This window comes from Marmota marmota, unplaced genomic scaffold (assembly GCF_001458135.2).
Source record: "Marmota marmota marmota unplaced genomic scaffold, marMar, whole genome shotgun sequence".
In the NCBI taxonomy this organism is placed as follows: domain Eukaryota; kingdom Metazoa; phylum Chordata; class Mammalia; order Rodentia; family Sciuridae; genus Marmota; species Marmota marmota.
This window is the reverse complement of record NW_025999896.1, coordinates 3,671,226-3,684,824: the sequence shown is the minus strand read 5'-3', so window position 1 is coordinate 3,684,824 and position 13,599 is coordinate 3,671,226. Positions and strand designations below refer to the sequence as shown.

General features: G+C 46.3%; 1 protein-coding gene across 7 annotated transcripts in view; it reads left to right on the top strand.

Moving 5' to 3' along the window:
• Window positions 1-9,540: 9,540 nt before the first annotated feature.
• Window positions 9,541-13,599, top strand: part of Tmem238l (transmembrane protein 238 like) — a 19,406-nt gene continuing 15,347 nt past the window's right edge. For 3 of the 7 annotated variants that reach the window (XM_048798082.1, XM_048798088.1, XM_048798089.1), the window contains exons 1-3: window positions 9,541-10,022; window positions 10,201-10,461; window positions 11,668-12,578. In XM_048798082.1, the coding sequence (XP_048654039.1) occupies window positions 11,947-12,462 (516 nt within the window). In that variant the 5' untranslated portion in view covers window positions 9,541-10,022; window positions 10,201-10,461; window positions 11,668-11,946 and the 3' untranslated portion in view covers window positions 12,463-12,578. Of the gene's footprint in view, window positions 10,023-10,130; window positions 10,465-11,667; window positions 12,579-13,599 lie in introns of those variants that run through there. The other 4 variants (XM_048798084.1, XM_048798087.1, XM_048798086.1 and 1 more) reach the window with 4 other exon arrangements.

The window sequence follows — 13,599 nt, the reverse complement described above, 5'->3', positions numbered from 1 at the left end:
GAAACAGCCTAGCTGTTTCCTGGCAAGAGGATCTTCCTGACATTTCTTCCCTAGGTCCCCATCTCTGCCTCATTCTAAGCACTTCTCTGAATGATTTCTTCTCTGAATGATTTCTTCTCTGACATTGGCTTCCGGTTCTTTTCTGTGTGATGGGGGCTTCCCAAACAATCCCAAACATTGAAATACCTAGTGGACACTCTGTTAGCTTCCCAGTGTGGCTATAAAAAATGTGCAACATAAATTTGTAGCTTAAAACCACATAAATTTCCCATCTAACAGTTTTGGAGGTTGGAAGTCCAAAGTGGATCTAATAGGATTTTAAGCAAAGTGCAATCCAGGCTGCTTTGCATCTGAGCACCAGGCAGACCTGCCACTCACTGTTTCCAGGCTCTGGGAGCTGCGTACATCCCTCGGTGGTGGCCCCTCCAATCTCAAGGCCAGCAACCTCATCAACCTGGCCTCTCCTCTCATCACCTCTCCTCTCATCACCAGCTCAGTTGGTAGAGTGCTTGCCTCTCATGCATAAGGCCCTGGGTTCGATCCCCAGCACCATTAAAAAAAAAAGTCTTGAAATAAAAAAAACCTTCATTGGTTTTTTTGGGCTTTCTATGAGGCCCTGATGTTGAGTTTTTATGTTGGGCCCACTTGGATAATCTAGGATAATCTCCCAATTGCAAAATCATTGTATTAATTTGCTAGGGCCACTGTAACAAAATACCACATATGGCTGGCTTAAACAACAGCGATTTAAATTTAAATTCCAGAAATTTTATTTCTGGAAGCTGGAAGTCTGACTTCAAGAGGTTGGCACGGTTGGTTTCTCTGGAGGCCTCTGTCTTTGGCAGCCTTCACCTCCCATAGAGGCTCTCCCTGGGCTCCTTGACCTTGGACCACTCACTTCTCCACACCTATATATCACCTTAACGACTGCAAATGGGTGAATAAAAGTACTCACCTTCTTCAGAGCACTATTTGGGAAAATCCACAGAAGGCTCTAATATATCAACCACTGGATAATGTAATTTATTTATTCATTATTACCCTCATGGTGAGGAGCAAAGCAGCTGTCCCACCAGATCCACATGTCCCAGAACCCCTTGCATTCAGGCATGACTATCAGCAAAGCAACGTGAAGCAGAAGTTGCATGTGACTCTGCCGGCTGGGCCTTTTAGAAAGTCTCCTCCAGGCTCTTTTATCCTAGCTCTGTACAGAGTCACTACAAGAAAGGAACCTGAAGCCCAAGTTATCAAGGGCAGAAAAGCCCCATGAAGACCAGGGATACTATGCTGAATGGGTCTATGAACTAGAAATAAACTTTGATTTTATAGAGTCACTGAAATGCTGGGGTTTAGTTGTTACAGCAACTAGCAATTCCCCTACTAACACCACTCTAAGCCAAGTGCAATCCATTTTTCTGATTATTTTATCAGTTCCTTACCTTGTCTCCTCCCTCTGTCTTGATCTCTCCTAATCAATCTATGCTACATGATACACCAAAGTAACCTTTTCCCAAATGAAAAATCTTCCAAAATGTAAAGTCCCTCCATGGCTCCATACTGTCCTGTTGTGAAGTCTCAGCTCCCCAACTCACCCCGTGAGGCCTCACCTCTTGCCATTCCCTTCCTAGCAGCAAGCCATGCTCAATTCCCTTCAAACTTCTTTCAGATCCTCATTTCCCTTGCTCTACTCCATCTCTGTGCTTCACTCAGCGATATTCCATTTATCCACAACACCATTCCTCTCTCCTCCCTTCATTTGTCCAACTCAATCTCACTCTTCATCCTTCTTCTTTTTTTTTTTCAAGTTGTACTTTCTCCTTCTACCAAACTTCTCATGCTTATCTAATAAATTCGGCTTGAGAGGAAAAAAAAAAAAAACTGCTTCTTGGTAAGAAGCAGTTCTTCTCATGGGAAAATGAGAGGTTTGATGCTAAACAGAACTGGGTTCCAAACCTGACTCTTCCAGCTATATTATATAAGTTTCCATTTCTATCTCAGAATTCCAGGTATGCATGAAGAAAGTAAGTACCCCATAGGCCCTTGTAAGAGAAAGTGCCAACAGAATATACACACACAGCAGGTACTGTGGTTGGAAGGTTTGTGTACCCACAAATTTCACAAGATGAAATCTAATCCCCAAGATGATACTAGGAGGTGAGTCCTTTGAGAGATAGCCAGTTTGTCTTATGAGAGGGATTAGTGTCCTTATAAGAGACCCCAGAGAGCTTTCTCGTTCTCTGCCATGTGAGGTTACAAGAAGCCAGCCATCTGCTAACTGCAAGAGGGTCTCCTCCCAAACTGACCATGCTTGCACCTTGACCTCAGACTTCCATCCAAATTTGTACTATGAGAAATAAACTTTGTTATACCAGCCTAAATGGTCTCAGACAGTAGGAATTCTACAAAATGCCGACATTGTCATTATCTTTGTCCCAGGAAGAGAGAATTCCAGGCTAAAACCACAGTGCAAGGATTTCCAAATCCTTGGTAAGTACAGATTTGGGCTTGAACATGTAAAGCCATAAATAGATTCTTCTACGTGTGACCCTGATGCCTGATTCTGAACAAAGAAATGCAATATTTTGGCAACCAATGACAGGTTTCATACCAGTAGTATTACAGTAATTATTGGAGATCCTCTTAAGACGGAGATGAATTTGCATGAGCACATGTTCCCTTAGAATTTTGCTCAGAGTCCATGTAAGAATCTCCCAACGTTCAGGTAAGAACACCAAGTAAATAAATAATCCTGGGACTGTAGCCAGCCGAGTGTTCATTCACCAGGAAGAGAAGAAAGGCCCCATTGAAGGTGCCTGCAGTCCTCACCCGTCCCCCTGGGGAGAGGGAGTGGCCTGCTTTCCCTTTGAGGACTGGGTTTAGTAACCAGACTTGGCATTGGCACCAAGTCCAGAGCAGCCCCATTTCTGGTTAACACAACAATAGCATGAAAGGGAGTAAGGCCAGCTCCTGGGAAAACCTATGTTAGTGAGAAGAGACCTGCTGGGGTGGGTGTCCGCTGGGTGTGGTCCCCACGTGGCCAGGCAGGCTGCTGGAAAACTAGGCAAGTCAGCTCAGCTGGGAGGAGGAGGGGGAGGGCCAGGGACAGAGCTGGATGTGGGAAGGGCATGGGATGGCTTGGGAAGCCTTTTCCCAGGCAGCCCATGAAGACAGGATTTTTCCACTCATTGAGTCAGCAAATAGCTATTAAGCACCTTGCTGGTGCTATTCTGGGCCGCCGCAGGAAGAGGGAGTTGAACAAAACACACCAAAATTCCTGCATTCTGGCACTTTCTCCCTAGTAGAAGCAGATAGACCATAAATAAGGACCCCTGACGCCAAATAAAAAGGTGCTAGAGAGTTTTAGGGGTTATCAAGAGGCTGAAGGGATAGAGAATGGAGGCAGAGGTGCTATCTGATCGTGTGGTCCAAGATCTCTTGAAGGGGGGTCGTTTGCCTTTAGACCTGAATGAAGGGAAGGAGGCAGACAAGTGAAGATTTAGGGAGAACATTCCAAGAGAGGGAAGAGGAAAGCAAGGGCAGAGGAGATCCATGAGAGTGGAGACCTCAACTGCTATATAATTTATATCTTGAATGTCCCCCAAAGACTCATGTTTTAAAGACTCAAACCCAAGCATGGTACGATTAGGAGGTGGTAGAGCCTTTAAGAGGTGGGGCCTAGTGAGAGGAAGTTAGGTCATTGGGGTGTGCTCTTAAAGGGGAAGTTGGGACCCCAGCCTCTTCTTTTCCAGTCACCTTGAGATACGTAAGCAGCTTGTTCTCCCCTGACCCGGTATGGTGCCTCACACCAACCGAAAGGCAACAGGCCCAAACAGGTCAAGAACTGAAACCTCCAAAAGTGGGAGCCAAAATAAATCTTTTCTTTTTATAAGCTGATTACCTCAGGTATTCGTTACAGTAAAAGAAAGTTCACTGACACTCTGTTTGGTTTGGATGTAAAATGTCCCCCAAAAGCTCATGTGTTAGGCAATGTAGCAAAGCTCAGAGGTAAACGATTGGATCACGAAGGCTCTGATCTCATCCGTGGATTAGACCACTGATAGCTGAGTGGACCAGTGGGAGCTGGGACATAACTGGAGGAAATAGGTCACTGGGACTGTACTCTGGGAGGGTTTATCTTCTCCCCACCCCTTCCGCCTCACTTTCCTCTCCTCCACCCTGCCCTTCCACCATGAGATTCTGCTTTACTCAGATCCACAGCAATGGAGTCAGGCAACCATGGACTAAGCCTCTAAAACCATGAACCCCCAATAAACTTTTTCTCCTTTAAGTTGTTCTTGTAAGCTATTTTGGTCCCAATGACAGAAAGCTGACACACACACACACACACACACACACACATGCCATCACCTCTCTTCCTCAACTCCCTTCTGTCCTTCGCACTGTGATGAGACATCCATCCATTCCAACTGCCCTGAGGTGAGTCTTGGGCACCGTGTCGTCTGTCCTGTAGCTGTGAGGTAACCCATGTCATGTGGGTTGTTCCTCCTACTTTGTTTTACAAAAACTGGATTTTGTTTTTGTTTGTTTTGTCTCATTGTGTTATGTTGCCTGGCCACAAGATTGACAAGAACAATTTAGAGGAGAAAAAGGCATTTTGAGAGGGCTCATGCTTTCAGAGGTTTAGTCCAAGTTCAGCTGACTCCATAGATCCAGGCCTGAGGTGAGGCAGAACATCATGGCAGAAGGACCTGGTGGAGGCAGCTCAGGACATGGCTTACCAGGAAGCAGAGAGAGAGAGCTCTGCTCATCCAGGACAAAATATAAACCCTCAAGGCACACTCCTAGAGACTTACCTCCTGCAGTCACACCCTGATGGCTTACAATTACCACCCAGTTAATCCATGTCAGTGGACTAATCCACTGATTAGGTTACAACTCTCATAACCCAATCATTTTACCTCCTAATGTTCTACATTGTCTCACACCACACACACCCAAATAGGAACGCTTATCACATGCAGTCCCTTTTAAATGAATTTTGTAAGTTAAGATATTGTGGAGTTTCAGTTATGCGAGATAAATACTTTCAAGAAGAAAAAAAAAATTGGTAGCAGACAGGTAGGTTCTAGTACCAAACCCAGCAAACAGCCTGGTCCTGGGACATTAGGATTTGTATCTCTGACAATTCTTGCTGTGTTCCCAGCAATGAGTTCAGAGCTGAGTGGCAGCAGAAATGGCCAATAGAACCAAGTGGGCTAGAGGGTGGGACCTTAAAAGTGCAGCAGACTCAGAAGAGCACCATTCCCCTGCTAGAAGAAACCTTAAGGTATGACAGGGAAGCATTCTTCTCTGGAGGGAATAATTGTGGAGGATCACATCCCTGGAAACCAGGAGGAGCAGGAAGATACAGAGGGACTTGGAGAAACATTGAGTTGAGTCGGGGGAATCTGGAGGAAAAGTTTCCACCTTCCAATCATCTGGGAGTTTCCAGGAATTATAAAATGAATCTACTCAGTAAACACTCATTGCTGGGTTACCAAGAAGACAGAGCCACTCTCTAACTGAAAGAGATGCCCATCTAATGAGGGAGACTGAGAATCAAACAAATTACTCCAATAAATGGAACAGGTGCTGTTATAGAAGTAAATATCCAATTAAAGAACAATCCACTTTTCACTTTAGGATAACTCTTATCAAAAGAAAACAGAAACAACAATCTGTGGTAAAGGTGTGATGGGACTGAAACTCTCCTACACTGCTGGTGGGGATGTAAAATTGTGCATCCAGGATGGGAAGCAGAAGAGTTTCCTCAAAAAAAAATTAAACAGAAGTACCATATGATCTAGTAATTCCAATTTGGGGTATGTATGGGGAAAAGACCGAAAGCAAAGACTCAAACAGATGTTGATACATCCATGTTTACAGCAGCATTATTCACAACAACCAACAGGTAGCAGCAACCCAAGTGTCCATCAACAGAAGAATGGATGAACAAGATGTGGTATCTACATACAGTGAAATATTAATGAGCCTTAAGAAGGAAGGAAATTCTGACACATCCTCTAACAACGTGGATGAACCTTAAGGATACTGTGCTAAGTGAAATAAACTGGTTGTGGAAGGAGTAATAAAATTCACACAGACAGAAAGTAGAATGGTGTTTGCCAGGGGCTGGGGAGAGGGGTCCAGAGTTTCAGTTTGAGCAGATGAAAATGTTCTGCAGATGGATGGCAGTGTTGGTTGTCGGGCAGCACGAGGGTCCATAATGCCACCCAGCTGTACAACTGAAAACAGCTGAGATGGTAAATTTTACGTTACAGATATTTTGCCACAATTTAATTAACACTTTTATTTTTAAATGTTTTCAATTCAAGGAGAACAAGGAAATAAGTCACTTGATTCCCCAAGGATGTTGATGGGCAAAGAGTCTTCATGAGGACAGGGAGGAGAACAGGTTGTGGGGGACAGGTAATTGTATTTAATGCAAACAGGACCAGGTTCTAATTGCAGCTGTTACTTGGGGGAGGACACAGGGAAATCCCTTCATTGCTCTCCACTCTGATAGGAATGGGGCTTCTGGGAGGACTAGGAGAAGCTAGACATGGACTGATGTCCACTGTACATTAAAGTGCAGTCCAAATGCCTGGAAATATTATTCTCTGCTAAATAGGGACCTATTGGAAACGATGAGCAAGGGGCAGGGTAATGGGAGATGCTTTTGCTCATCCCAATGTGGAGTGGAAGGGGTTAACAAGTTTGATGAGCAGCAAGGAGGGCCCCTGAGCAGGGATCCCAGAGGTCCAGGCCACTCACTTTGGAGAATTCTCATAAGTCAGCCTAGTTGCCTAACAGAGAAAGAACAAATAGCTCCTAAGAAAGGAGTGAACATATTTCTTAAAATCCTGATCTTAAGTCCCAGTCTGTAAAAAAAGGAGGAATAAATATTGATTGGAGATCATTGACAAGGATCAACGATTTTCCAAATTCTGGCACTATCCCCCCAGGAATATGTGAACATGATTTCAGCTGGTACGCAAGCTTACATTAGAAGGTATGAGCCTTTCAATTTTCATTCAGTCTTTCAAATGACTTCTAGGACAAAGTCTCTGATGGGTGCTATTACATTTATTCACCCTCTAAAATCTGTAAGTCTTGGACCTTCTTTTGAGAGAATAGGCCCCCGATTCAACAATTTCCCTAAGCAACAGTGTCTAGCTCAACAGTCATCAAATCTTTATAAAATCTTGATTTTATAAAGTTTTATTGGATCACAGACACACCCATTCATTTCTAGATCATCTCTGGCTACAGTGGCAGAATGAAATGGTTCTAACAGTGACCAGTGGCATGGTTCACAGAACCTAAAATGTTTCCTCTCTGACCTGCTACAGAAAAAGTTCACGGAGCCCTGTCTAGTTTAATTACATTGGGTTTTTTTGTTTGTTTGTTTGTTTGTTTATTTTACTGTCAGAGACAATAATTGATTGAAGTTTTAAAAAAATCACTTTTATGGAACACTAACAAAATAAGACAATATTACCAAATTAATTTACTAGTGTTCTAGAATAAATAATAGAAGTTGACTGCAGCTGTGGCCACATCGTGGGGGTGGATAACCCCTGCACTACTAAAAGTATGTAAGGTAGAGAGATTTGAGGATGAGAAAGGTGAACAGCCAGGGCTGGGGATGTGGCTCAAGCGGTAGCGCGCTCACCTGGCATGCATGCGGCCAGGGTTCGATCCTCAGCACCACATACAAAGATGTGTCCGCCGAAAACTAAAATTATATATATATATATAAGATGAACAGCCAGTTTGTTGGAGGAAAGGGATTTGAAGGACAAGATGAGGTCTGGGAATAGGATTTCATGAGAATGGGGGATCTGTACCCATCAAAGAATGGAGAGCGGCCTCCGAATATCCTAATGGACTTAGTCGGGGTGGTGTGAGGGAAGCCAGGAGTCAGGAGCTATAACCACATGAAGCCATGGGGAGGAAAATAATTGTTCAAGAAGGTCAAGGATAGATCCTTCCACCTGGGTTTTTCCCTTCCAGAAGCATCATGATAGAAAGAATGCAAAGATACCCATTATCATGACAACAGTGTTACTTGTCCCAGTTTGTAGTACACAGGTTCTAAGTTCCACAAGAACTCTACAAAATCGGGATTTCCTTCACAATGAGGAAATTGAGGCACAGAAAGGGTAAGTAACTTGTGCAAAGTCACACGGTCCGTGAGTAGTGCTCTACTAAGCTCTGTACTGGGGAAAGGCAGAAGGGACTATCAGATAGGACAGCATGGCTACCTCCACCCAGTATCTGAGCCCTGCCACCCAGGAGGTGACTGAGCCTTGGTCATTTGCAGAGTCAGCTCTGGGAACTGTGACTCTGGGTCAGCTGAATGCCTGACGGGCTCAACCCTGTCTCAACTTCAGCCTGCTTTTTAAGAGCCAGGTCACAGAGAAGTTGTCATCCTGTGACATCACAGGGAGAGGACAGATGACGATGACTTTGCCAAGGGAGGGGCAAGGAAGGGATCGATTGCCAACGAGAGGCAGAGCTGTGAGGCAACAGCAGGACAAACTTCTCTGAGCCACAGGGGTGGTGGCAGCCACAACAGCCAGAGGAACCCTCAACAGCATAGGGACAGTGACCAAACCTGGGTCAGAGGCCAGGGGCGGGGGGTCCAGCTGCACCCGACACACCATGTTCATGGTTCAGAAAGCAAACTTTCAGAGCAGCATAACAGATGCCTGCTCTCTCTTATTTCCCTGTTTTTTTTCTTTTTCCACTGCATTTATTGCCACCTGAAACTGCATCATTCATGTATGATTTAAATCTTTTTTTTTTTAATTAGAGCTTTATAGTTATGCATTGTAGTTGGGTCTTCCCCCATTCGAGCATTAGCTCTAAGGTGTTGGATTCTGTATTTGATCTTGCTCTCTGCTGCTCAACACATAGTAGGCACTCAGTAATATCTGTGTCATTTGAATCCCACTTCAGTTCAAGCTTCTATGTGTGCAGGGGGTCACTCGGGGTTATCCACTCGTGGGAGATGAGCTCCTGGGCTTGGTGATGAGAGGGACAGCCCATCAGACAGTGGGCAGAGCGAGACCTGCCTTCTTGGCCTCTCTCCCGATGGAGAGAAAAAAAGCTGGAATCTCAGTGTCCCAAGGGCTGAAGCATCCTTCCTGGTGCCTGGTGGCATGGTGGGTCTGACTTTTCACTTAAGCATATCTCGGAAGGCTCAATGTGAGATTTTAAATGTTCTAGCTATACCACAGCTAGAAATCAAAGAGGGCCCAAGCAAACAAATGAAAAATCTGTCAGTTACTTTAATAGGTTAAAGGTTGAATTGTGTACCCTAAATGTACATGTTGAAGTCTGAACCCCCAGTTTTTCAGAGAGTGATCATATTTGGAAATAGAGCCTGCACAGATCCAATTCGTTAAGAGAAAGTCATAAAAAGCATCCTAGCAATCCTTTTCTGATGCTAAAAAGCAGGCTGAAATTGGGACAGGATTGAGCCCGTCAAGCATTCAGTTGACCCAGAGTCACAGTTCCCAGACCTGACTCTGCAAATGACCAAGGCTCAGTCACCTCCTGGATGGTAGGGCTCTGGTAAGGTTGGTAAGCTCCTAGTTCAATAAGACCAGTGTCTGTATAAAAGAGGGAACTTCAGACACAGCTCTGGGCACAGGGAGAGCACCAGGTGAAGTTGAAGACAGGTTCGGGGTGAGACTTCTTCAAGCCAAGGATTGCTAGAGAAAAGCACCAGCAGCTAAGGAGAGGGTGGGAACAGCTTCTACCTCAAAGCCCAGAGAGGAACCAACCCTGCCGACGGCACCTTGACCTGACTTCCAGCCTCCAGAACTGTGGTCCAACACATCTGTTATGCAAGCCACCAAATTCAAGGTACTTTGTCACAGCAGGCCTGGGAAAACAACAGAGCTATCTCCAACAGTGGATCCTTATAGTCTTGGCGAGTCCTAGAGGATCACAGTGGAAAGAGGGCGTTGGTGTCCTTGCTGAAAGGAGCCCAGCAAGCCGCTCCTCATCAGGTCAGGTGAATGTGTTCTTGCTGATGAGCTGCCCTGGTCTAGGCGGACCTCCACCCCAGGTGCTTTCCATTCCCACACAGAGTCTCCTCTCCCACTTCCTCTTTTCAGCCTGTTCCAAGCCAGGGCTCCAGTTCACACATCTGGCTTTTCATAAAATGTCCCAATTGGTCTCTTCCAGCTATTCAAATATTGGACTGCCTGAACACACAGGGCAGATCACTGCAAGAAGTGGGAGCAAGAAAGCTACAGGGCAGGACGGGAGGCTGCTCACCGCCTGGCCAGCGTGCTTGGAGCCATGGTTAATGACATGCAAGAATGGCCACAGGTTACCAGTGAGCAAGAGTACAAAGCAGCCCGCTTCTGTAACAAAGGAAACAGAGATTTCTGGTCCGTGAGGATGGATTCCAAGAAATGATGCTAATGGGCTTTGAATAATGAGGTAGTAAGTGATTTCCATTTTGTTCCTTGGGCTTTTGAATCTGTCATAGTTTTTCAGCTGGAAATGTGTGTGGGTGGGTGTGTGTGTGAGAGAGAGAAAGAGAAAGAATAGTACAGTTGGATCCCCTAAAACCGTGGATTACAAGTAACACTACATCTGTTGGGAACAGGTGCAGATGTTTTTCTCGTCATAATTCCCTAAACAATATGGTGTAATAACTATTTACATGGCATTTACGTTGTATTAGGTAGCATGAGTAATCTAGGGGTGATTTAAAGCCTACAGGAGGTGTAATTCCAGTGACTTGGGAGGCTAAGGCAGAAGGATTGCAGGTTTGAAACCCACTTGGGGAATTTAGCCAGACCCTGTCTCAAAACTATAAGAATAAAAAAAGTTCTGTGATGTAGCTCTGTGGTAGAGCGCCCCCTAGGTTTAACCTGAGTACTGCAAGAGAAAGAAGAGAAAGGGAGAGGGAGGAAGGAAGGGAGGGTGGGAGGAAGAAAAAAAGAGGGAATCAAGTAAGCAGGAGAAGGTGCATAGGTTATATGCAAATACGATGCCATTTATTATAAGGTTCTTGAGTTCTTTATGGAGTTTGATATTCATAAGGATCCTGAAATCAATCACTCCCTGGATACCGAGGGACAATGCTAGCCCTAAAACATTTGAGGAGATCCAAAACCCCAACGTTTCCTGAGATGTTCTGCATCTGTGTTGAGTGTGGATTCCCTGAAGAGGCAGGCAGGGCAGGGGGAGAGGCTGAAGCAGGAGGATCGAAATTTCGAGGCCAGCCTCAGCAACTTGGAGGGACCCTGTCTTAAAATCAAAAAATCAAAAGCTCTAGAGATGTATCTCAATGGTAAAGTTCCCCTGGGTTCAATCCCCAGTTTAAAAAGAAAAAAATCAAGGATATATTGCTCAATCAGGATGACTAAAGAATTTTCCACTATACATAAATTTTAGTGCAAAACTTGTTGATCCCCAGACTAGACACAGTAGAAATTATTTCCTTCACTTATCTGGAGAAACTAGGGCCCAGAAATCTTAGTCACCTTGTTTGAGGCCCTGGTCTGAATCAGGGACAGAGAGGTGTCTATCTGTGTAGCACAGCCACGGGGACCAAGAGCCGCCATGCATCTTGGTCATGTGATGTTCACTCTGCACACCTGTGAGTGGCGGCAGTGATAAGATCTCTTCGTATTGTAGATCACCCCTTGGGGCTGCAGGTGGTATCTGCGAGGGCATAGAGATGAAGGTCCTCCTTTCCCTAAGAGGAGGGCAGAAGGCACAGACGGAAAGACTCCACTCTATCACATCAGATGAAGCCACTGAGTCTCAGAAACAGGACATTCAAAGGCTCTCTGGCTTCCACATCAGAGAACAAACCACGGGACATTCCCTCCTCCAGGGCTGCAGGACCCCTGACCTTGCAAATCCATCCAAGGCACTGGACTCCTCTTCCATGTCACCTGATTGGTCCCAGTGATGACCAGCCCAGTGACCAGTGATGTCAGACTGTTCTGGTTGGCATCATTCCTGAACCATGAAACAGTTAAGAAATATCCTGCCCCACTGGCTGCCGGACTCATAAAGGTGGACCCACGTGTACTTCCTTGTGGCTCCAAGACGCAGCCAAAGCCGGCTCACTCATTTGCTCCCGCCCAGAGGGAGAGAAGGCAGCAGCGGCAGGCAGGGCTGCCACCCTCCCATGCAAATCACCCCAGGGAGTATAGCTGGACTCCTCCTGCTCCTCCCCGGGCAATGCTCCTGGGCAGGCCCTGTGGGAGATGCCATCCTGGGCGCTGTGTGTTCTTCCTGGTCATCGCCCTCCTGAGCGACGCTGTGGGCCTTGTGGTTTTGCTGCTGGGGATCTTTGCCACGCTGAACTACTGGGATTTCTTAGTCTACACGGGGGCCCTGATCCTGGCTCTCAGCCTGCTGTTCTGGATCGCTTGGTATTCCTTCAACATCGAGGTGCCTCTGGAGAAGCTAGACTTGTAGTTTGGCAGAGGCAGAGGAGGAGGGATGCAGGTGCCACATGAAGCTGTCAACCTTGGGCCATCAGGCGGTGATGTGTTACAGCTCCCACCCAGCAGGCAGGCCCCCACCGGGACCAGGTGAGTGCATGCAAGACCTGCCTGGCAGGGTGGCCAGGGAGACTCAGACGAGCAGGGACAGGCCAGGACTAAGTAGACAAACAGCTGGGCCATGCACCCCGACTGTAAACGTGGGCCCACGGCAGTGCTGGGATGAACTAGCCAGCAGAATGGGGAGCAGGTGTTTTTCTCCTCTAGGGATTATTTTCCTCCAAGAGTCTGGAAAGAGGCCCTCAATGGCCCCTTCCACCTCTGATATCCCACAAAGGATCCCTACCTGCCATGCAGAAGTAGGAGTTTTCCCTTCAGCTTAGAACTTGAGAGGAGAATCCTTTATAGGAAAAAAGCCTCCAGCACTAGGAGAGGATGGAAAGTTCCGGAATGGCTGCTTATGCCCTTACATGCACAGAGGGGGTGTGAACCGGGCTGTGTGGGAGGAAGCAGAGCAGAACCATCCAGAATGGCCCTTCTCACTTTCTTCCTCCCTGCACCTGCCCAGATGGGACACCCAAGAGGGGGTCGGGACCTGCCTCCAAGTGCACGTGACACCTGCTCCTTCCTCAGCAGTGTCCCCATCCCACTCTCCTCACATACACCCTGTGCAGGTGACATATGCTGCCCAGACCAGCCACAAAACACCAGAAATCAACAGACCTTAGCGTCATGGAATTCCTCAACTGAGCTGTACATCACAGCCAGGCAGGGAGCTCGTGGAGAGCATGAAATCAGAGAGGCAGCTACGGATGAGATTTTTCACATGGAGATAGAGCCCAGAAGACCATGCCGGTCTGGCCCTTCTGATTCTGAATCTAAGAAAGGCAGCTTTTCCCCAGGGCATCAAAACCAGAGCCCTGGGTGAGTCGATCTCACCATACCCTCCTCCCCAGGTGCAGTGGAACCTGCATTCAGGAACAGTTGGGCACTCCCTTTTGATTAGGAGATGTAGGGGCAAAGGTTATTGCTGATTTGAAAGAAGGAAATAATGGATGTATCTCTTATACAAGATTATATCTACCCCCCAGAACTTAGAGAAAAAAAAAAT